Source organism: Rattus norvegicus, chromosome 1, assembly GCF_036323735.1.
Source record: "Rattus norvegicus strain BN/NHsdMcwi chromosome 1, GRCr8, whole genome shotgun sequence".
NCBI classification, from domain to species: Eukaryota; Metazoa; Chordata; class Mammalia; order Rodentia; family Muridae; genus Rattus; species Rattus norvegicus.
In genome coordinates this window covers 42,892-64,253 of record NC_086019.1, presented here as the reverse complement: position 1 = coordinate 64,253, position 21,362 = coordinate 42,892, and the positions used below count along the sequence as shown (strand labels likewise).

General features: G+C 41.4%; 2 protein-coding genes across 2 annotated transcripts; both read left to right on the top strand.

The window, feature by feature from the left end:
* The first annotated feature begins 1,685 nt into the window (after positions 1–1,685).
* Positions 1,686–17,805, top strand: LOC134484926 (zinc finger protein 431-like). The gene is made up of 2 exons (XM_063280774.1): positions 1,686–17,014; positions 17,206–17,805. Exons 1-2 carry the CDS (start codon positions 16,852–16,854, stop codon positions 17,268–17,270), a joined length of 228 nt encoding a protein of 75 aa, XP_063136844.1. The 5' UTR covers positions 1,686–16,851; the 3' UTR covers positions 17,271–17,805.
* A 522-nt stretch (positions 17,806–18,327) lies between these two features.
* On the top strand, positions 18,328–21,053 carry LOC134485287 (zinc finger protein 431-like; the record flags this gene model as incomplete). Its single annotated transcript, XM_063281056.1, has 1 exon — positions 18,328–21,053. A coding segment is annotated over one exon (1,704 nt), but the record flags the coding sequence as incomplete, so codon positions are not given.
* Between the last annotated feature and the right edge of the window lie 309 nt (positions 21,054–21,362).

Here is a 21,362-nt window from a genome sequence, read left to right as displayed (position 1 = left end):
AGTTGGGTTTGCCATAGACCTTGGGCGGACAGCTACACCCAGGCTGGCAGGGCATGATTTAAACAACACAGGGCCGTTTGCCATCTTGACTATGGGATAAAGAAGGGGGAGTCATAGCTTCACTGACTTAAGGGCAGCCACATGGCTGGCAGCCGTCTCTGTTATGGGTCAGAAAAAACAAAAGCAGAAACAATGGACCTCGCTTGGTGGCCCTGACAGCCAAATCTTGTCACATAATAGTAACCCACTTGGTATTAATTGTGAAGGCATCACATTGTTTTCAGTTATTAGAACTTAGTCTTTGTCTTCCAAAAATTATGGTTATGCTCTGTCTTTACTCTTTAAAAGGTATTAATTTTATTTTAACACACAGGGACAGTTTAGAGCAGGATTAGGGTTAGGGTTAGGGTTAGGGATGGTTAGGGTTAGGGTTAGGGATAGGGTTAGGGTTAGGGTTGGTTAGGGTTAGGGTTAGGGTTGGTTAGGGTTAGGGTTAGGGTTAGGGATTCAACCCATGCCAAATTAGAGTGTTTTCAGATTTATTGGGGGCAATTCTCTAGTGGGCTCATTGATCCCAAGGATAGAGTTCACTAGTCCCAAAGAAGTCATAAAAGTCGATTGGGGATTAAGGATAACGAAGGGTGGGAGAAAGAGAGAAAGAGCAAGCAAGGCAAACAGGGAGAGAAAAATGATGTAATGGAGGGTGGTGACAGGGAAAGTGGAGGGAAGAGAGGGAAGGATGGAAAGGGGAGGGGGAGGGAGAGAGAGGCAGAGAAACAGAAAGACAAAGAGTACAAAATTTCTGGATTATATAGGAAGAGCTTCTGGGGAAGGGAAAACTTGGCCCCTGCACTGTACAGTTCAAGGTACAAGGTGGGGTATGCCATACACGCCCTGTTACAGGTGGGGACTGAGGAGTGCTGGGAGAACCTGGAGGCCCAGACAGCTTTGGTGTGTTAAATATATGAAGGTCAGCTGATTGTCGGGTCTGAATCCCAACAGCCACAAAACAAAACTCTTGTTTCCTCAAATCTCTCTTTAATTGTTAATATCTTGGGCACCCTTCCACTTGTAGAACAGATTAATAACCCCACTGCAAGTTGAGTATGGGGGTTATGCAAGCTGTATACCTTGATTCCAGGAGAAGGAAGGGAAAGAGCCTACTGAGTGTTGTGAGCTGAGTTCAGGTTGAAGTGAGGACCTGGTGAGCACAGGGTCACTGCTCACAAAAGGGAGGAGCAATAGGCTGAGCAGTGGTAGGTGGCCTGGTGGGTACTTCCTAGGGCTGGGGGGGGGCTAATGAAATGCAAATCCCTGTAGATCTGGAAATGGTCTGGCCCTGGGCTTGAAGCTTAGGCTGAGAGCTAAGTCACTCAAGACTACTGGCCAATCAGAGTCTTCACTGGACGAGCCAATCAGAAAAGAAGGCGGGCATTTCCTTGTGCCTTGTTGCAGGATTCGCTTAGTTTTCAAGCCTTCTTAAATGGTCCTGGCTGCTGTGCTCTGTGTCCCGCGGTTGGATTCTGTGAGGCATGCTCAGGGAAGCTCCAAAGTTGCGACATGGTGAGCACATTGTCAGGGCACACAAAGGGGCAGGAGACATGGAGGGACAGCCAGGCAGGCGGCGGGGCGGGGGCGGGCGGGGACTGAGCAGTGGGAGCTGGTGTGGTGGGTCTTTCCTGGGGCTGAGTGGGAATTGGCCACTCCCTGTGGGGTCTTAGCCACTCACTGGACCCAGAGGCAGTTTCTGAAGAACTTCCCTGTAGGGGTGGAACTGTGCAGAGCATTTGGCTTGTGTATGGAAAGATCCTTGGCATGATCCCAAACTCAGAAGCCTGGTTTCTACAAGTTCTGTTCATAGCATTTAACATTAAGGTGTAAGATCCATTTGGAGTTATTTTGTGGAGGTTGCGGAAGGCATCTCATGTGCTGGGTAGCAATCCAATATCAAGCTGTAATGTAAGAGTAGAATTAATGATGTAAAGGATTTGCTAAAGGTTAGGAGATAGCAAGGCACACCAAGTAGAATTTAGCTGAGAGAGGACTGCCTGCAAACACCTCACGTGTAAGTAGTAACCTAACCATGCCTGTTAGAGATTAGGATGCTAGGATACACAAGATTGTTCACCAGGATTGTCCAGAAATATGGCACCAGACCCTGATTTGCAACCAGCCACTAGGCCCCTCTACATATCAAAGAGCAGGCCTCTAACAAGCCGATCAGTGGGGCATTACAGGATCACAATCAACAGTAAGGCCTGGTGTGCCATAAAGGTTTAGTTTTCTTCTTAAGAAAAGCATAATTCTGCCACATGGGCAAGATGACACCCGGTGACAACCATTAGAAAAGGTAAAACAAGGGGTTGGGGATTTAGCTCAGTGGTAGAGCGCTTGCCTAGCAAGGGCAAGGCCCTGGGTTCGGTCCCCAGCTCCGAAAAAAAAAAAGAAAAAAAAAAAGGTAAAACAACAAAACACTGTTTTATTGAATGCTGGCCTGAACAAGCTAAGCTTTCCCTCCTTTTCCTGAGATCCCCATGTTGGAGCTCCTTCTGAGACTCAGGGACATGCTTGCCAGAGCCAGTAACCATCTAGGGCCTAGTTATTGGGAGCTTTCCCTGGGCCCCTGGGTATAGAGATCAAACAGTTTCCCTAAAACCAGGAATATGCTTGGTGCCAGGGCATTTGGGAGAGGCTGCTTAAGATTCTGAGAAAACAACTCTTGCCTCTTGTGGTTTGCCCTGAAGTTTTCTGTATTTTGTTGCTAATTCCCCTGCCCCAAGGACAGCTGCCTAGTCACCTACTCAGAACTCAGGTGACCTCACCAGATCCACCTCCCCATTGAATATGTAAAGTATAGGTGAGGGGCAGGTACAGGACAGAAGGAGGCCTATCAATGGAGGAGAAGGAAGGATGGGCTGGAGAGAAGTTTGAAAGAGGAGGAGGAGACTAGGACAGAAAGGAAGAGTCAGGAGAGAGGAGAGGGGGAAAAGCCATGGCAGGTGATGTTAAGAATCTGCTCTGTGTATTTACAGGTTGTTATCAATGTTCCTAAGGGATGGTTGGTACCGGGCTGTGTATGTTTAAGACGGCAATTATATCTTACCAATTGGATCTAACATTATTGTGTTGTGTGTTCTTTATGTGGGGGTTTGAGTGTAGGAAAGTGTGCGGCTGGGATGTGTTTCTGCCATGATACATAGCAGATATCTTGGGGCACTTCTGTGCCGGAACTAGTGGGATAAAAGACCAACAATACCCTCTTTATTTTTACATTTTTGCAACATCCCTTCCCACCTTATGGGGCTATGGTTCCCAAGGCCACTACAGGCTTGGTAAGGAATATTTTTGAAATACACTGAGTTCCTTGTGCAGCACTGTTTGATTAGACTTTTCCTGAGTGTGTCCCATTATATGATGTTTCTGCTAAGTTCATAGTTTAATCTTTCTGCTGACTTCATAGATGTCTCCTGTTTCTTTCCATTTCCCATTTCTAAACCATATACAAGGTGCTATTCTTCTTAAGCTTATTTAGCTTAAGACCACTCCACCCCCACCCCAGTTTTTATACTTTCTAGCTTCTCCTTTTCCTATGTTTTTCTTCTTCTGAGACCTTCCACTTAGGACACTGTCGCTAACCTACTGTTTTAGGGCACTGGTGTACTTAAGAAACATCCTGGAAATGTTTGCTGTGTAAATGGCCTATTTAAGTGGCCAGACTTGTAGCCTCCAGTTTATATTTAAATTGTTCAAAACTTAACCTGAAAAAAAAAAATGGGCTGGGGAGATGGCTCAGCAGTTAAGAGCACTGACTGCTCTTCCAGAGATCCTATTCCCAGCAACCACATGGTGGCTCACAACCATCTGTAATGGGATGCTCTCTTCTGAAGTGTCTGAAGAAAATCACAGTGTACTAACATATAAATAAAATAAATAAATCTTAAGAAAAAAAAAACTTAACTTGGAACCTGAAGCTATAAGAAACTTAAGGGTGACAGCATACATGGAATGTAAAATCTACCTAGGCTAGATTCTCTTTTAGCATTTTAGACCCAGCTAACTGGATCCGTGCTGGTCTTTGCTACTTTGTGGTTTCTTTTTCCCCACTTTTAATCCCCCTCCTCAGCCCCCCTCCCCCCACCCTCGTTTCACCCCCTAACACCAGATAAGAGAGAAACAAGCATGGAGGAGAAAAAGATCCTTGAATCTAGTTCCTTGTACTCGACCCACCAGCATGAGTCGAACAGTCTCTGCTGGGGGCAGTGAAGATGCAAAGCCAAGAGTTAGATTTGGGGGGACTGCTGGTTAATACAACTGCCTGGAGTTTGTTTTTCATAATTTTCCTGCCCCACAGTGCCATAGAAAGCAAAGCCACAAGTTAACAAACAATTCTCCAAAATATGCACAGAATATTGGTTCTTATCCAGAGGCAGCTCCCTGTTCCTTCCACCAAGGTTGATAGAACTTTCAGCCCCTCCAATCATCCCATGCCTCAGCAGGCTGATAAATTTGCCTACAGCCCCTGACCCACTTTGACTGCCTGGGTACATACAAAGAATAGGGTCAGTTGTAAGGCGCAAACAAAATAGCCAAGTGTGGGGAGCCGACTTCCCTGAGACCCCAACATTGAGCTAATTAGGACAGACAAAGAACATATGAAAGCTCACCTAAAGGACAAGCTCAGTGGAAAATCCTAAGGTTCTAGCTAAGGTGCGGATACCAATCTGGGGGTCAGCATTGCTCAGTAACAAGGCTTGCCAGGAGCGCTGACACAAATCTGGTGGTCCAGCAGGTTTGCCAAGTGTAGGCTCCTGACCTTTTGTTGGGAGCTAGCTCCATACAGACCTTTGCAAAAGAACCAGCTTCCTGTAGACCCCTACAGACCCAGGGCTGTGACATTTTGCTGAGAGCCAATTTCCTCCAGACCCACAGATTGTGACCTTCTGCTAGGGCCCAACTTCCTACAGACCTAGGCCAGCATCCCACAGGAGTGAGCCAACTACCCTGTTGCAGGATGGGACAGCCAAGGAAGAAAAATGTGTAAACAACGTTCCCGAGGTCACTGTATTGGGTTTATCAAGATGACCAAGATACCAGGAACACATTATTCTGTCCCATCCAACGGGACAGTCAACGAGGGTCCAGCGGGTACCGAGAAGAGAATGGGGGACAAGAGACTTGAAGAAGGATGCTAATACAAGCGTCTGATCAAGGTGACAATTTTATTCTTGCTCTGGTCATATACTATAGCAAGACTGGGGGAGGAGGAAATCTTCATGGGGCTGGGAGACCTGGATGTATTAGCCTAAGAAGAAGTTGGCTCACACCTGTGGGATGTTGTCCTAGGTCTGTAGGAAGATGAATCCCCCACAAAGGTCAGGAGCCTCCATTTGGCAAGGCAGTGCTTAAGCAACACTTACCACCAGATTTGTATCAACCCTTCTGTAAGCTTAGCCAGAACACTGTTTTTTTTTTCCACTGAGCTTGTCCATTAGATGAAGTTTCATATGTCCTTTGTCTGTCCTAATTTGCTAAATGTTGGGGTCTCAGGGAAGTCAGCTCCCCACATTTTTCAACTGTATTTTTTTTGAACATATTTTCTTGTCCTAGCCCAGTGGCAAATATACTTGTCATTTTCCTAGAAGTGGTACTGAGAGCTCTCCACACCTGGGAGAGTAGAAGTTTCTAATAAAATACAAATTTACCATACTAGGGCTCTGTCTGCCCCTAGGGTGCGGTGGAAGGGCAGAGCTGGGAAGGCTTGTGATGCCTCATGCAATCTCTAATCCTCCAATAGAGGGGCTGCTACCATTCTCTGGGGAGCCTAGCAATCAGGAGGAGCACCAGTGGGAGGTAGCTTGCAGGTTCTTTCCATATTCTCTGATGTAGTTCATCAGAGAGCTGTGAGGGAGATGTGGTAGCCACCAGGAATAACAGGTTGGCTCAGCTATCAGAGTCCAATCTCACTGGACTGATGTGGACTGTGAACCAGACTGTGGTGCTGTTGGTACATGTGCTGTCCTGGGAAGAGGACCTTGTCCTCTGAGCCTCTCTGAGTGTGGGTTCCCTGGGGAGGGGGCTCTGCATCTGGGTACAAGGTTTGTTGATTACACTATCACTGCCCAGTGTGCAGACAAGCATTGCTCTTGGTGTGCAGAAGACAGATATCAAAACTGAAAATCCAGTTTCTAGAAGTTCTGAAGATTGTATTGCAAATTTATTTTGTGTGATAAATTTTACAAATAGTTTTGAAACTGGGAGGGATGAGGTTATGAGAATCATCCTTTGGCAACACTTGGTTAAAATCCTTTTACCTTTCCACTATCAGCAGTCACAGTGAATGGAGTGATTCAGGGAAATTCAGTTCCAGAGTCCAAAAGGAGTTTCTGAGATGCAGAGGTTTCTCAGGTGTGCAGGGTGGGGTGTAGGTGGGTAGGGCAGATTCTACATCATTACTAAAATCCACATGGCATCATGTGGAAGAAGACATTAAGTTATTCATCAACCTTCGTTTGTGTGTGGGTTCAGGGGGGCTGGGTTTGTGTGAGATCACACGGGGGGGGCATTGGGAGCCGCAGAGCCATAACCCTCCTTTCTTACCACCTCCACACAGAGAGCTCTAGAGTGTGGGTGTCAGTAGTAGCTGAAGGGTCAGAAATATAGCAGTTTAGGGGTCAGTTAGAGTCATTTTTGTGGGAGTTGGGAAGTCTGTGTTTTTTCCATTTGAATACACATGCAATCATAGGTAATATTGGTCAAGTTCACATTTTTCCTGGCTGAGTTTCCTCAGGTCTTTTGATTAAAACTTGACTATAATTTGGGGTTTATGTTCTTGCCTTTTTTTCTCTACATCTCATTTTTTCACAAATGTGCTAAAACTTTTGATCGTTGTAGCTCTTTGATAAGTACAGATGGAATCTATACTGTGCCAAAATGTGTACTGTTTCTTCATAATCCTGTTGATGATTCTGAGGTTTTTTTCACATGGCAAATAGCTTTGAAATCAGCTGTCCTGTTATATATTATTAGACGTTTTCTTTAAATTTTGAATTTTGCTGCAAATTGGACATACCCAACATTCCTTTTTTAACGTCACTATAATGGTGTTGTTTACACTTATGTAACTTGGTAAAAGATATTCTACATAATAATTCATTTAGCAAGCTATATAGTATGTGTGCGGAACTGAAACTGATGTGAAATAATGTCCAAAGCCATAGAAAGAGGACTTTAGTGTAGACTTTAGTGACACAGAATTCATCCTTATTGTCACGTATACAAGATCTTTATAAGTATGACTTAATTGAGAAAGAAAAAAGAGTGAAAATAAAGCATGGTCCAGAATTGAACAATGAATCTGGATGTGACACAGGGTTGTGTCTTAGCAGTAAACTCTGATAGCAGTAGGTTGGGATTTTCCATAGATACCTACTAAAACTAGTTAAGACTGTGTTTCTATAGTTGATATAAAATTGTGCATGTTTAACATATGTATTCTGATACATGTGTACATAATACCTACACCCAAGCAATCCCCATCCTATGGAGTGTTGTATTGGAATTGAGGCTCGTGCCCAGACAGACCACACCTGGCCAGTACGGTTCCACGGGAGCGACTTTCATTGGTGGTGGGGATGGGGGATGCACAAAGGAGGAAAAGAGAAAGAAGGGGCGAAGGTCAGGAGGGGTTGGCTTTTTATTTGGGTAGGGACATAACTTCTTGCAAACAAGGGTGGGAGATGGACTAGGAGGACACTGGAAATATATGACAACAGATGCACAGGTCCCTTTCACCTCTGGGTGACGTCACTGCTATCGCTGGGTTTGGAGACAACCTGCAACCATAAAGCCAGTTCCTCATACCAACACTAAGTTCTCATAAAAATGACAGAATTGCCATGGATCCCAGCAGTCTTCTCAGTATAGTTTCCATGCACTTGAAATTAGTTTTAAAATGTACCAGAATGATCATGTTTCTTGCAGTTGTATTCATACTTGCCTAAATATGAAAATAACATCAATGCTCATTTGTTGAGGACCAGCTAAGTGCCTCTAGGCAACCTAGGGTGCCTTGGGTTAAAGGAGTGGATAAAGGATTATGCACTTGTAAAGACTCTCACAGTCAGTGGTTTATTGGTCATAAAACAGCATGTAATTATAGCTTAAGCATTATCAACCCATTTCTTTCTCCCATATAATTTTAACCTTTAATGCACTCTTATTATCAGATGGATATGGGAGCTTGAACCATGTTGTCAACATTGTAGGTAGCACTCGCAAATGAAGGGTGACCAAGTCAACTCAGTCAGTCAACAGGGTCTCAAGGGAGGGAGTGAGGATTGGAAGGAAATAGAAAATTAGACAATATATAGCATGATTCTAGCCAGTGCTGAGGCTGAAGCGGGTTTATTTTTCCTAGTCTGCTTTTCTACCATTTTTAATACAAGCAAATAATAAGGTCAATTCTAGGTCAAGGAACAAACAAGGCACAAAGTCCTGTGATCATTGTTTCTAGGGGCTCATCAGTTTGATAAGAGAAAAGTAATGTTACTAGCCCAAATGAAAATATTCTTACCTGAACCTATTTCCTAAGTCCTAGTCCATGGTCAAATTCCCGCCAAATTCGTATAGAAGGGCAGAAAGCTGAGAATCCAGCTGAAACAATCTCCTTCAAAGGTTTTTTTTTTCCTAATGTTTATTTAGAACATTATGGGGAGAAGAGAAATGAAATATCAAGTTTTCTGTAGCAAGAGTTGTTATAGATGAGAAGCAAATGTGCTATTGTAGTATGCTATAAAAATGCAGGAAGTGGCTTTATTTGGATGGCATGAGAGCCCTCTGCCAATGAGTCATACTGCATGAAGAAGTAAAAACGAGGTTAAGAAACAGATTGAAGGGGTTGGGGATTTAGCTCAGTGGTAGAGTGCTTGCCTAGCAAGCGCAAGGCTCTGGGCTCGGTCCCCAGCTCTGAAAAAATGAAAAGAAAAAAAGAACCACATTGATTGTTTTGTTTGAATTTAAATACTAACGATAAATTAGAGTTGAACAAACATGTAAAAGTCTTAGATAACTGACTCGGCTCCTTTGTTTTCTCTGCCTTATGTAACTTAGATGGTAACACTTTCATTTTTGCTTTGGAGAAAGCGTTTAAACATTTAATATTTTTATACATTGGTTTATTTAGGCTTAATGCATAATATAGTTCATGTAGCGATTTTGTGCAACATCTCATTTATTTCTGTTTGAATAGTTATTGAAACATTAGTTTTTCTTAAGAACAATTATGAGTATTCTTTTGGAATGAAATGAAAAGCATTGTAATTCCACACTCCAAACTAGTGAAAGCTAACACAAGAAAGTGAATGCTTTTGTTTCCTGCGTGATATATATTTCACATTGCTGAGAACAAAAATTCTGATTTCACAGATATAGACTGGCCCCAAGATGAGCTTGTCATGAACTCCTGTGTTGCAGAGTATTTGATCGCATTGTGAACCCAGAGACTGTCCAATTTGCTGGAGGCAGGGTTGGCAGGGGGGAACTGTTTCTAACTGGTATGGCTCAGCCCTTAGTACACAGCTTTGCTCTCAAACGATGAAGGTAAACATCGTTTTTGAAGGAAGCGCTCATGTTCGTAAGTAATGTATAATTGAGTGGGTGAAAAAATGATGAATCAGTGAAAGATCTGACAGAATAGGATATGCCCAACTCTAAAGAGAAGAGGGAAAAGAGGCAATATAAGAGGAAGCAGCACAGAGGGTAAGAGGAGGAGGCAGTTTTACCTGGAGAATTTTACAGAGACAGGCAGGCTAAAGACAGAAAAAGAGAAAATGAGTGAGAGAATGAGAAGAGAGCAGTTTACTAGAGTTCCTTTGAGGCCAAGCACAGCAATTCAGTCAGAAGTGAAAGAAGCAATTTGAATTGGTTAGAGTGAAGAGTAAGAGCTAGAAGAGCAGAGTTGACCAGCCAGAGTTCAAAAAGAAGAAGAAAGGGTGATTATTTAACAGTTAAGTCTCTGATGCCCAAAACACTCAAGTGTCCAACTCTACTGAGCCCCCTCAGTGTTTGCCCCCTGCTGAGCCTTGCTGATGCATGTGGAAGCTTTAGTTCCTAACAAAGGAACATCTTGATCTTTCTGTTTGGCACCTGGGCAGTAACACACAGTTCCTGATTTTTGTTCCTGTTTTTGTCCTGTGGACATAACCTATTTTTCCACTGTGATTTCTGGAGTTCTCCACCCAGTGAACTTGGGGTGTATATTCTGTGAACCTCAGTAAAGCTTTGGCATTTTCTTAGCAAAAATGACACTAGTCTCTGTCTTTTGTTGAATCCCCCAGGCCATTCTAGACCTAGATAAGATTGTACAGAAGCTATAAGCTTCCTAGGCCTAGATTATCAGAAGGAGGAAGTAAGCCTTCTAGGTATTTTTACATTCCTATGTGATAGTCACTGCCTACAAAAATAGAGCAAGTACTGTATGTATCACAATCTTGCTGTCCCTATCTTTATGATTTTGCTTTTCTTTGTTCACTATAGCTTCCCTTCTTTGCCTTTCATTTAAACAATATTGAATTAAGTTTTTATATGAGGGTAGATTCTCATATAATATATCCTGACCACTGTTTCCCTAACCTGCACTCCCAACTACCCCTCACTTCTATCCTTTCCCCAAGGTTCACCCCCCCACCCATGTCCTCTTCAAAAAGTAGCAGACCTAACAGACAAAACAAGATGGAAAAAGACAAGGTGAAAGCCTTCATGTTGGACAAGGCAACCTGATAGGAAAAATCTCAAGATCAAGCCAACGAATCAGAGTTAAACCTGCTTCCACAGTTCGGAGTCCCTCAAAGACACCAAGCTAACAGCCATAACATATCAGCAGAGGACCTGGCATAGACCCATGCTGTCTCTATGCTTGCCATTTAAGTTTCTGTAAGATTCCTAGAAATCCAGTCAGTGTTAGTCATGGGTTCCCTCTCATGTCAAGGGCCTCAAGTTAAACCAAACATTGGTTGGCCACTCAAACCAATTTGTTACCATCATGCCCCAGCACATCTTAGGAAGGACCAATAGTAGGTATGTGTGGGTTTTGGGGGCGGAGAGTGTTTCCAGGTTTCTCTACAGGTTTTAGCTTATAGAGTACCTTCTCTCCTCAAAGAGACTAGAACACAGGGGTGAAGGCTCCGAGCCTGTACTCGGTTGACCTCTCCATTCAGTGAACTGTGTGGAATTTGTCCTTAATGATCAGGCCCTGCTCTCAGTTATCTGAGAGCAAAGTTTGTCCTAGCATCAGCATGGATTGTTGAAGGATCTCAAGGGACCTCCTTGGCCAACAGCTCAACCGAATGTACCTTATTACCAATATCCAAGCCCTGCCTGGTGTCAAAGGATGGTCAGTTCAGACTCCATATCCTCAATTACTAGGAGTTTTCATTAGGGTCACCCTGGTCATCCAGGAAGTTGTCATTGTACTGGATTTCTACACTAACTCCCAAATAACCCCTAATTCCAGCTGTTTCTTCCTGCATTTTACTTTCCCCTGCATCCCCCTCAACTGATCCTCCCTACTCCTGTTCCCATCAAACTCTGGTCTACTCACAGAAATTATTCTATTTCCCCTGTAGAAAGAGATCTGTGCTTCCTCCCTAGAGTCCAACTCTTTAACTAACCCCTCTGGGTTTGATTACTATTTACCTAATAGGCAATATTCACTTCTAAGTAAATGCATGTCATGTTTGTCATTCTGGGTGTGATTTCTTTAGTTGCATTTACTTCCCTGTAAATTCATGATGGCATCTTTATAAACAGCTGAGTGATAAATGTACCACATTTTTGGTGTACCCCATAGGGCTCAAAGTGAGTCTTAACTACCAGGAGATCCCCCAAGTGAGGCATGAGAATGGAGTTTAATGCAAAGGCAAGAGTTTATTTTCAGGTGTGTTGGGGTCAACCTTCAATCAGCCCCTCGTAGTGAGGGACTGGAAGGTGACCCCAATGGCTGTGACAAGCAGTTTTTATACTTTCAGAGGTACAGGTTACATTAGCAGGTTTACAGTTCAAACTTATATGGCATGCCTTTGAGCTCTTATCTGGGACCTGCGAGTCAGGCTACTATCAGTACATTCTGCAGGATTTTCAAGAATGTCCCTGCTCCTCCCAAGGACTCTGGGTGGAGAATGGAACTTGTCCTAGCCTTGGCCCGAGGCGTGAAGCTGGGTCGTGCCCTAATCTTCACCAGAGGCAGTTGATGTAAAGCTGGCAAAAGCCCTTAGGGTCCCCATAACCTACCTACTTTCCACCAGGCCAAGCCTCCTGACAGCTCTTAGGCTTCAGTAAGAACTAGGGTCCTTCAACCCATTCTTCAGTTGAGATACTTTTAGGTTGTTTCTAGGTTCGGCAAGTATGAATAAACAAGTATGAATGAACATAGTTGAGCAAATGGCCTTGTGGTAGGGTGGAGCACCTTTTAGATAGATGCCAAGAGCTTTATAGCTGTGATTTGAGATAGATGGATTCTCAGGGTTCTGAGGCACCAGGACTCTGAGGAAATGCTGATTTCCATAGTGGCAGTATTGGTTTGCACCCTACAAGCATGGAGAGTTGTTACCCATTCTCCACACCCTTACCAGCATGACTTGTCACTTGTATTGATCTTAGCCCTTATGACATGTGCAAGATAGATTCTCAAAGTAGTTTTGCTTTGCATTTCCTTCATGGCTGAGATGATAATGATTTCTTTAAGTATTTCTCAGCTTTTTGAGATTCCTCTTTTGAGAATTCTCTCTATAGATTTATACTCCCCCCCTTTTTTTTAAAGATTTATTTATTTAATGTGAGTGAGTACACTGTAGCTGTCTTCAGACAAGCCAAAAGAGGGCATCAGATCCCATTACAGATGGTTGTGAGCCACCATGTGGTTGCTGGGAATTGAACTCAGGACCTCTGGAAGAGAAGTCAATCCTCTTAACAGCTGAGCCATCTCTCCAGCCCCTTTACCCCATTTTGTAATTGAATTTTTTACTTTGAAAGTTTAATTTCTTGAGGTATTTATGTATTTTATATATTAGGCTTCTATAACATATGGATTTCTTTAAAAAAATATTTTCCCATTCCTTAGGCTGCCACTATGCCCAATTCCCTGGGATTTTGCCACAGCTAATCCCATTTATTTATTTATTTATTTATTTATTTATTTATTTATTTATTTATTTATTTATTTATTTATTTATTGGCAAAGATGAGAAACCGAATAGACAGGATGAGTATTGTCCTGTAATTTCATAAATTTGTTATTACACTCTTGTAGTTCATGTTTAAAACACTTTCTGTCACCTTTATCTTCTGAAAATTTACTATGTTATGAATTTCTTGAAGTTTTGATAGTTCGGGAAAAAGTTTTAGTGTCCTCTTCTAAAGGCTTGCCTCTCCTCATTTCTTGAGAAATCTGTGTTTTCCAGTTTTTGTAATCATTAATTTTGATTGTGTGTGTGTGTGTGTGTGTGTGTGTGTGTGTGTGTGTGTGTGTGTGTGTGGTTTGTTTGTTGTTTTTTTGCTACTTAAACGATATTGTTAACACATTTGATTTGGGTTTTTTAAACTTTCTGATATATTATTACCTTTTTGTCCTAGTTAGTTTCAGTTGTGAACATTTTAGAGCCTACAATCATCTGAGGGTCTCTCTTGAGGGCATGCCCTCATCAAAATGTCTGGATGCTGTGTCAGTGAGAGATTGTGTTGTGATGATTGATGTAGGAAGGCTCTACACTGAGTGTGGCAGGATCCCTGAGCAAGTGGGCCTGCGCTGGGTAAGAGAGCTGGGTAAGAATGAGACAGTGACCAAGCAGAAAAGAATAATTGTTCATGGTTTTTGCCTTTTCTTGAAGCTTGAGTTTCTATCCTAAGCTCCAGAATTTATGGCTGTCTTGTGATTGGTCCAAACACGTGAACCTGTTTATTTCCTGACATGCTTTTGGTTAGAGAATTGAATCAAAGTAGGAAAGTAGCAAGTTAGAACAAAAAAGAAAAAAAAAAGGTTATTTTGTGGCTGGAAAGAAACTAGAGAAACTAGAAATGTTCTCCTTTGGAGGAAAGTGGTAAATATCAGGGCTTGAGATGGCAAAAAACATAGAAAGGTGTATTCAGAGCTTAATTAGCTGTTGTTGTAGCACCTGGACGACTGGAGTCATGCAAGTAATGCACTCAGAAGTTGAGGTCATAGGATTTCAGTGGAAAATAGACTCCATGAAAAATTTAGCTGGAGGTCATTTATGTGGTATTTTGACCCCAAGTCTTTCTTATTCCACCCATGCTCTGAGAAATTGAGCAAGGCAGAATTAAAAAACAATTAGCTATATTTCTTAGGTGGATTTTTGAATCTGTTAGGTGATTATTACTAGTAACTCATTCTGGACTACAAGAAAAAAACAAGTTAAGCAGATATAAATGCAAAGTCTGTGGTTTGTAGAGAAAAGCAGACCTAGGAAATTACACATGGCAGCCAAATGCTGAGACAGAGGCATGAATTTTCAGAGAGATTATCACCATTAAAGAGAAGGAATTTGCTCAGGATTGGAAGCCTAGGAAGGTGAATTAAGGGAAACAGTCCCTCCTGCTAAGCCTTCAGTTAATGGAAGGGGGAGTTGGCAAAGTCATTCCTAGACCCAGGAAGGAACTTCATATATAACCTGCTACTACTGGTCCAAGCGTGGCACCCAAGTTCTGGAAATAAGAAAGATGGAAAATGTAAGGTTATGGCTTCTTCCCCCGGGGTTTCAGTTCAGCACTGTTCCAGCCATCTATGTTTGGCAGAGTGAGATCCCCAGTGAGAGAGGACACTGTGAGAGTGCATGGGATGAATCTGAGGATGAAGCCTGAGTTGCATTTGAGACCACAAGATATAGAGATACCCAAGTTATGAGACACCTCTCATGGAGAGCTGCATATAGCAAGTGGAGGTAACAAAGCCAAGAGATGTATGAGAAGTTGCAGGGATATGGCCATCTAAGCCTTTTGAATCTGAAGCTCCTTGTGTCTGAGACAGAGCTGCAGGATTTGGTGTTTGTCCTGCTGGGTTTCTTGCTTTGGTCCAATCTTCCCTCACTATGTACACATTCCTCTCCACTGGAATGGGAAGGGGTATTCTGTGCCTTTGTATGTTGGAAAGATATAACTTGCTTAATGATTTTACAAGATGTGACAATCAAGAGTGTCAGAAGTGATTTGGGGCATTTGAAGAGTGTATGGGCTGCTGCAGGCTATTAGGGTCATTGGAAGCTCCTGACTAGCTGCCTGTGGGGGATGGTTTTCCTAGAATTGACTTGTTTGGACTTTTCCAGTTCTGGGAAACAGAAACTTAGACCTAGCTTCCCAGTCTGTCAGTTTACAACCTGTCATGGAGGAGTCAGCCTTGCTCTGGCCAACTCAGTTCTCTCAATAGAAGCTGTTGTAGGAGGAACCTATCTAGATGATTAGTTATTGGGGATGACATTTGGGTGTCTATAGACTCAACCCATTCCCTGTGTGGGGTGTGTGTGTGTGTGTGTGTGTGTGTGTGTGTGTGTGTGTGTGTGTGTGTGTGTATTGTGTAGTGGTTGTACCTGATTGGTCAGCTTCCTTCTTATGTTGTCTTGCCTTCAGCATTGTAGACTCTAAACCTAAATCACATAAGATTCACTTGAAGAAATTGCTATTCAGTGCTAAGGTATTTTGCAAGCCTGGTGTTTTCTATAATTTTAATTTTGTTTTTGTTTTTGAGGACAAACTTTCTCAATGTAGCCTGGCTGTCCTGAAAGTAGCTGTTTAGAATGTGGGGCCTCAGATGTAAATGGTCCACCTGCCTCTGGCTCCAGAGTGCCAGGATTAAATGTGGGCCAACATGCCCCGCTTTCTCTTTGTTTGTTTGTTTGTTTGTTTGTTTGTTCATTTTTATGTTATTGGCTGATGGTTGGACTGTGGGTTTTGGCACATGTCAAGCATATGCTGCTGTGTTGATCTTCATCCATGTTATGAATTTTGAAATTTGACAGAGAGCATTTTCTGTTTCTCAGGATGGCATGTATTCATGACATTCATACATATCATTCATGACATTCATATGCACATCATGTATGCCTAATCCCCATAGTAGTCAGAAAATGGCTTCAGAATTCCTGAACTTGGACTAATCAATACTTGTGAAGCTCCCTTCTAACTACTGGCAATTGAGGCCAATTATTTTTAATACCAGCAAGAGCTCTTCACTGCTGAGCCAGCTCCTGTCCTATGTTGCTTATTTAGGATCAACATTTACATTGCCAGTATTTTCAGCTATCTGTTTGTATCTGTTTAAACATTCATTCCCTTTTAGTAAGATCTCATTACTGTTACAGTTAAAACTGGGACACCTCAAGATTATGGAAGAAGAATACAGAAGTGCAGTGAATGTAATTCTTTGTAGGAACTCTAGTAAAAACCTCTGAGTCCTTTCTATCTTTCTTGTTTGTTTGATTGATTTTTCATAGGAGAGACAGGGTCTTAATATGTACCTCTGGCTGTCCTGGATAGACCTCAGATATACCTGCCTCTGCCTCCTGAGTGCTTGAATTAAAGACATGAGCCTATATGCTCACTTGATATTTTTTTGCAGTTAGTAATTGTTCATACAATTTCTCTGTGTGCTCAATACTGCGCCCCCCCTCCATTAATTAGCATTTCTCTTGCAAGGCTATATCCTACTCAAAGAGCAAAGATATGACAGAGGTGAACCTTATTACTCAGTTTTCTTCTAAGATGATTTCGTAATTACATTAGAACATCTGGGTCAAGAAATAAGTGGGTTAAGCACAAGAAGCATACATTTACAGTGATATCGGTATCATGGTTACTGTTGTACAAATGTATGGGATGTTTCAGGATGCATTGACCTATGATGATGTACATGTGAACTTCACTCGAGAAGAATGGGCTTTGCTGGATCCTTCACAGAAGAGTCTCTACAAAGATGTGATGCAGGAGACCTATAAGAACCTCACTGCTATAGGTAAGACAGTGAATTTTCTTTCAGTTTTTAAAATAAGGAAACAAATGTTCCTTTGTTACTGTTGCTTTTCTGTAACTTCAATTGAGAATAAAGAAGAATGAGGTGAAAAGGTCAGGTTCACTGACGATAGTAACTTAAATATTGCCTAATTTCCAATAATATATCATACATTTTCTGGTACTGTATTTTAGGTTACAATTGGGAAGACCATACTATTGAAGAACATTGTCAAAGTTTCAGAAGACATGGAAGGTAATTTTTATGTGCAAGTTGGTATGAATATGCCTCTGAAGGCACGTTAGTATGTCCTGGAACTTTTAAACAAACGCAACAGTGTAAAAAAAAAAGCCCTTCTTTAAGTGTATTGATTATTAAATTCTCACAAATCCATGTACCTCAATGTCAGGTGTCTGACTTGTTTTTTGCAAGGCATTCCTCTAAGAAAGAAGACAAAGACACAATGCCTTAACAGATCTTACCATTTGAATCATAGCCACATTACAGCTATTCTGTATACCTGCCAATCTGTTTAGTCTCATAACACACACACACACACACACACACACACACACACACACACAGAGTAGGTGATAATTTTATTTTTCAAATAGGCAAATATATCATAGTAAAGCTGATTGCTCATATACTAACATTGTTAAGTTTAAATGAGAGGGACAGTTTATGAGAGTCAAGAATGTTGTTGAAGAGAAACCTTGATTCTTATACCATATGTCTATGATGAACAAAAAGTCAAACTGTGTGAATGCAATGTGGAAATCTTTCGTTTGATATTTTTACAGGTATATCCTGTGTCACAATGGATACAAGCCATGTGAGCACAAGGATAGTGAAAGGAGCAATGCCCCCCACCCCCAGAAAAATTAAGATATATGTAGTAGTCCACATTGAGCAGACTCTCTCGTTGTGATACAAGTTTATAATTAGTTGTTTTCCCAACTTCATTGGGAATATATCCAGAAAGTCACATAGCAGAAAATCCCTATGAATTCTAGGATTGTGGAAATCGCTTTCTGTTTGTCCTGATTCACTTGGTCGATGTGGTATGCAAATGTAGTGTATTTCACAATAAAGGAAAGCATATGAATGTACTCAATGTGGTAAAGCTCTGAGCTCTTCCATTTCTCTTCAAATATATGAGAAATCTCATAGAGCGAAAGGATGGTACAAATGTGACCCATGTAATAACACTTTTACCAACCCATAGTGAATGGGAAACCATGAGTGTAAACAAAGTGATACAACCTTAAGATGTGATTCTTCTTTACAATTAGACCAAATTATAAAATTGATTTCCACAGGTAAAAAGATTCTTTAGTTTAGTGAATGTGGTAAAGCTTTCCCATGGGCCAACTATCTATCTTTGCAGGCATGAAAGATGTCATACTGGAGAGAAGCCCTCTGAAAATACTCAGTGTGGTAAAGCCTTTGCACAACATAGTCATCTCCAAAGACATAAGAGCACACATACTGGAGAGAAACTCTATGAATGTAAGCCACGTGATAAAGCCTTTACATACGATTCTCAGCTTCAAACTCTTGAAAGGATTCATACTGGAGAAAAACCCTACAAATGTAATCAATGTGGTAAAGCTTTTGAACGTCGTTGTAATCTTGGAAAGCATAAACTAATACATACTGGAAGAAAATCCTACAAATGCAATCAGTGTGGTAAAGCCTTTGCACGACACAGTCATCTCAAAACGCATGGAATAACACATACTGGAGAGAAACCTTACGAATGTGATCAATGTGGTAAAGCCTTTGCATATCATAGTTATCTCCAAGTACATAAAAGAATACATACTGGAGAGAAGCCCTATGAATGTAATCAATGTGGTAAAGCCTTTGTAGGTCAGAATGATCTTAAAAGGCATGAAAGAATTCATACTGGAGAGAAACCCTACAAATGTAATGAATGTGATAAAGGCTTTGGACATCACCAAAATTTTCGAATGCATAAAATGATGCATGCTGGAGAAAAACCCTACAAATGCAATCAATGTGGTAAAGCCTTTTCACAAAACAGTCATCTCCAAACACATAAAAGCACACATACTGGAGAGAAACCTTACAAGTGTGATCAATGTGGTAAAGCCTTTACATCTCATAGTTATCTCCAAGTACATAAAAGAATACATACTGGAGAGAAGCTCTGTGAATGTGAGCAATGTGGTAAAGCCTTTACATCTCATAGTTATCTCCAAGTACATAAAAGAATACATACTGGAGAGAATCTCTATGAATGTAATCAATGTGGTAAAACCTTTGCATCTCATAGTTATCTCCAAGTACATAAAAGAATACATACTGGAGAGAAGCTCTATGAATGTGATCAATGTGGTAAAGCCTTTGCATCTCATAGTTATCTCCAAGTTCATAAAAGAATACATACTGGAGAGAAGCTCTATGAATGTGATCAATGTGGTAAAGCCTTTGCATCTCATAGTCATCTCCAAGTACATAAAAGAATACATACTGGAGAGAAGCCCTATGTATGTGATCAATGTGGTAAAGACTTTGTAGTTCAGAGTGATCTTAAAAGACATAAAAGAACACATACTGGTGAGAAACCTTACAAATGTAATGAATGTGGTAAGGCCTTTGTAGGTCAGAATGATCTTAAAAAACATAAAAGAAAACATACTGGAGAGAAACCTTACAAATGTAATGAATGTGGTAAAGCCTTTGTATGGAATGGTAGTCTCCGAACACATAAAGTAATACATAGTGGAGAGAAACCTTACAAATGTAATGAATGTGGTAAAGCCTTTGCATGTAACAGTAGTCTCCGAACACATAAAGCAATACATACTGGAGTGAAACCTTTCAAATGTAAGCACTGTGGTAAAGCCTTTGTAGGTCAGAATTACCTTAAAAAGCATGAAAGAATTCATACTGGAGAGAAACTTTACAAATGTAATGAATGTGGTAAAGCCTTTGTATTTGATTCTAGTCTCCGAAAACATAAAGCAGTACATACTGGAGTGAAACCTTAAGAATGTAAGCAATGTGGTAAAGCCTTTGTAGGTCAGAATGACATTAAAAGGCATGAAAGAATTCATACTGGAGAGAAACCTTACGAATGTAATGAATGTGGTAAAGCCTTTGTATGTAATGCTAGTCTCCGAAAACATAAAGCAACACATACTAGAGTGAAACCTTATGATTGTAAGCAATTTAGTAAGTTCTTTGCCTCTCATGATCAACTTTGACAACATGAAAGAATTCATACTGGAGAGCAACCTTAAAATGTAGTCAATGTGGTAAAGCCTTTTCACAATCAAGCCACCTCCAACTACATAAAAGAACACATACATACTAAAGAGTAACCCTATGAATGTAACCAATGTAGTAAAGCCTTTACTGTGATCTTCAAAGGTATGGTGGTTTAAATATACTTGGCCCATGGCAAGTGGCAGTGTTAGGAGGTATGGCCTTTTTGGAGTAGATGTGGCCTTTGAGGATGTATGTCACTGTGGGGGAGGGTGGGCTTTGAGACCCCATGCTTAAACTCTACCCAGGGCAGAAGAGTCTTCTGGCTGCCTTCTGATCAAGATGTAGAACTCTCTCCTCCAGCACCATGTCTGCTTGGACACTGACATTCCTTCCACCTTGATAATAGACTGAACCTCTGAATCTGTATACCTCCCCTCCCCCCAATTAAATGTCCTTTCTAAGAGTTGCCTTGGTCATGGTATCTTTTCACAGCATTAAAACCCAAATTAACACAAACAGCATAAAAGAAACCACATTAGAGAGAAACTATGAATGTACTAAATATGGTGAAGCCTTTGCACATTTCAATAGTTCTCACTATAACAAAAGTAGTCATACTTCCATTCACTGAAACCCTGTGAATGCAGAAAATAACATTCTTGAGAGAAGCCTTATGAATGGGCTCAGTTTGGTAAAGTCTTTGTGAAATCTGCATAAATACCTAACAATTCAAAAACATGGTCAAAGTAAATGCCAGGAGTCTATTGGAAACAAGCTGAGTTAGAAGGGTAGGGGTTATGAAGAGTGTGGTTGGGTGTGCAGTTAGTGCTAGAGAGTTAGGGGTTAGGGTTAAACCGTTGCGGGGCAGTGTGGGTTAAGGTTGGGGACAAGACGGGTAGGGTTAGGTTGGCGTTTAGTTTTAGGGGGTTAGGAAAAAGTGTGAAATTGGAGAAGGAAATGGGAGGAGGTTGACTGTGGTACAGGGAGGGATGAAAATGATATATAGTACTCATAAAATCCTCAAATACAAAAACAATCAAGTTGAAAAGCTTCAATGTAAATAGTTTGAGGGGTAAGGAGAGTTGTTACTACATACATTAATGAAATTCAG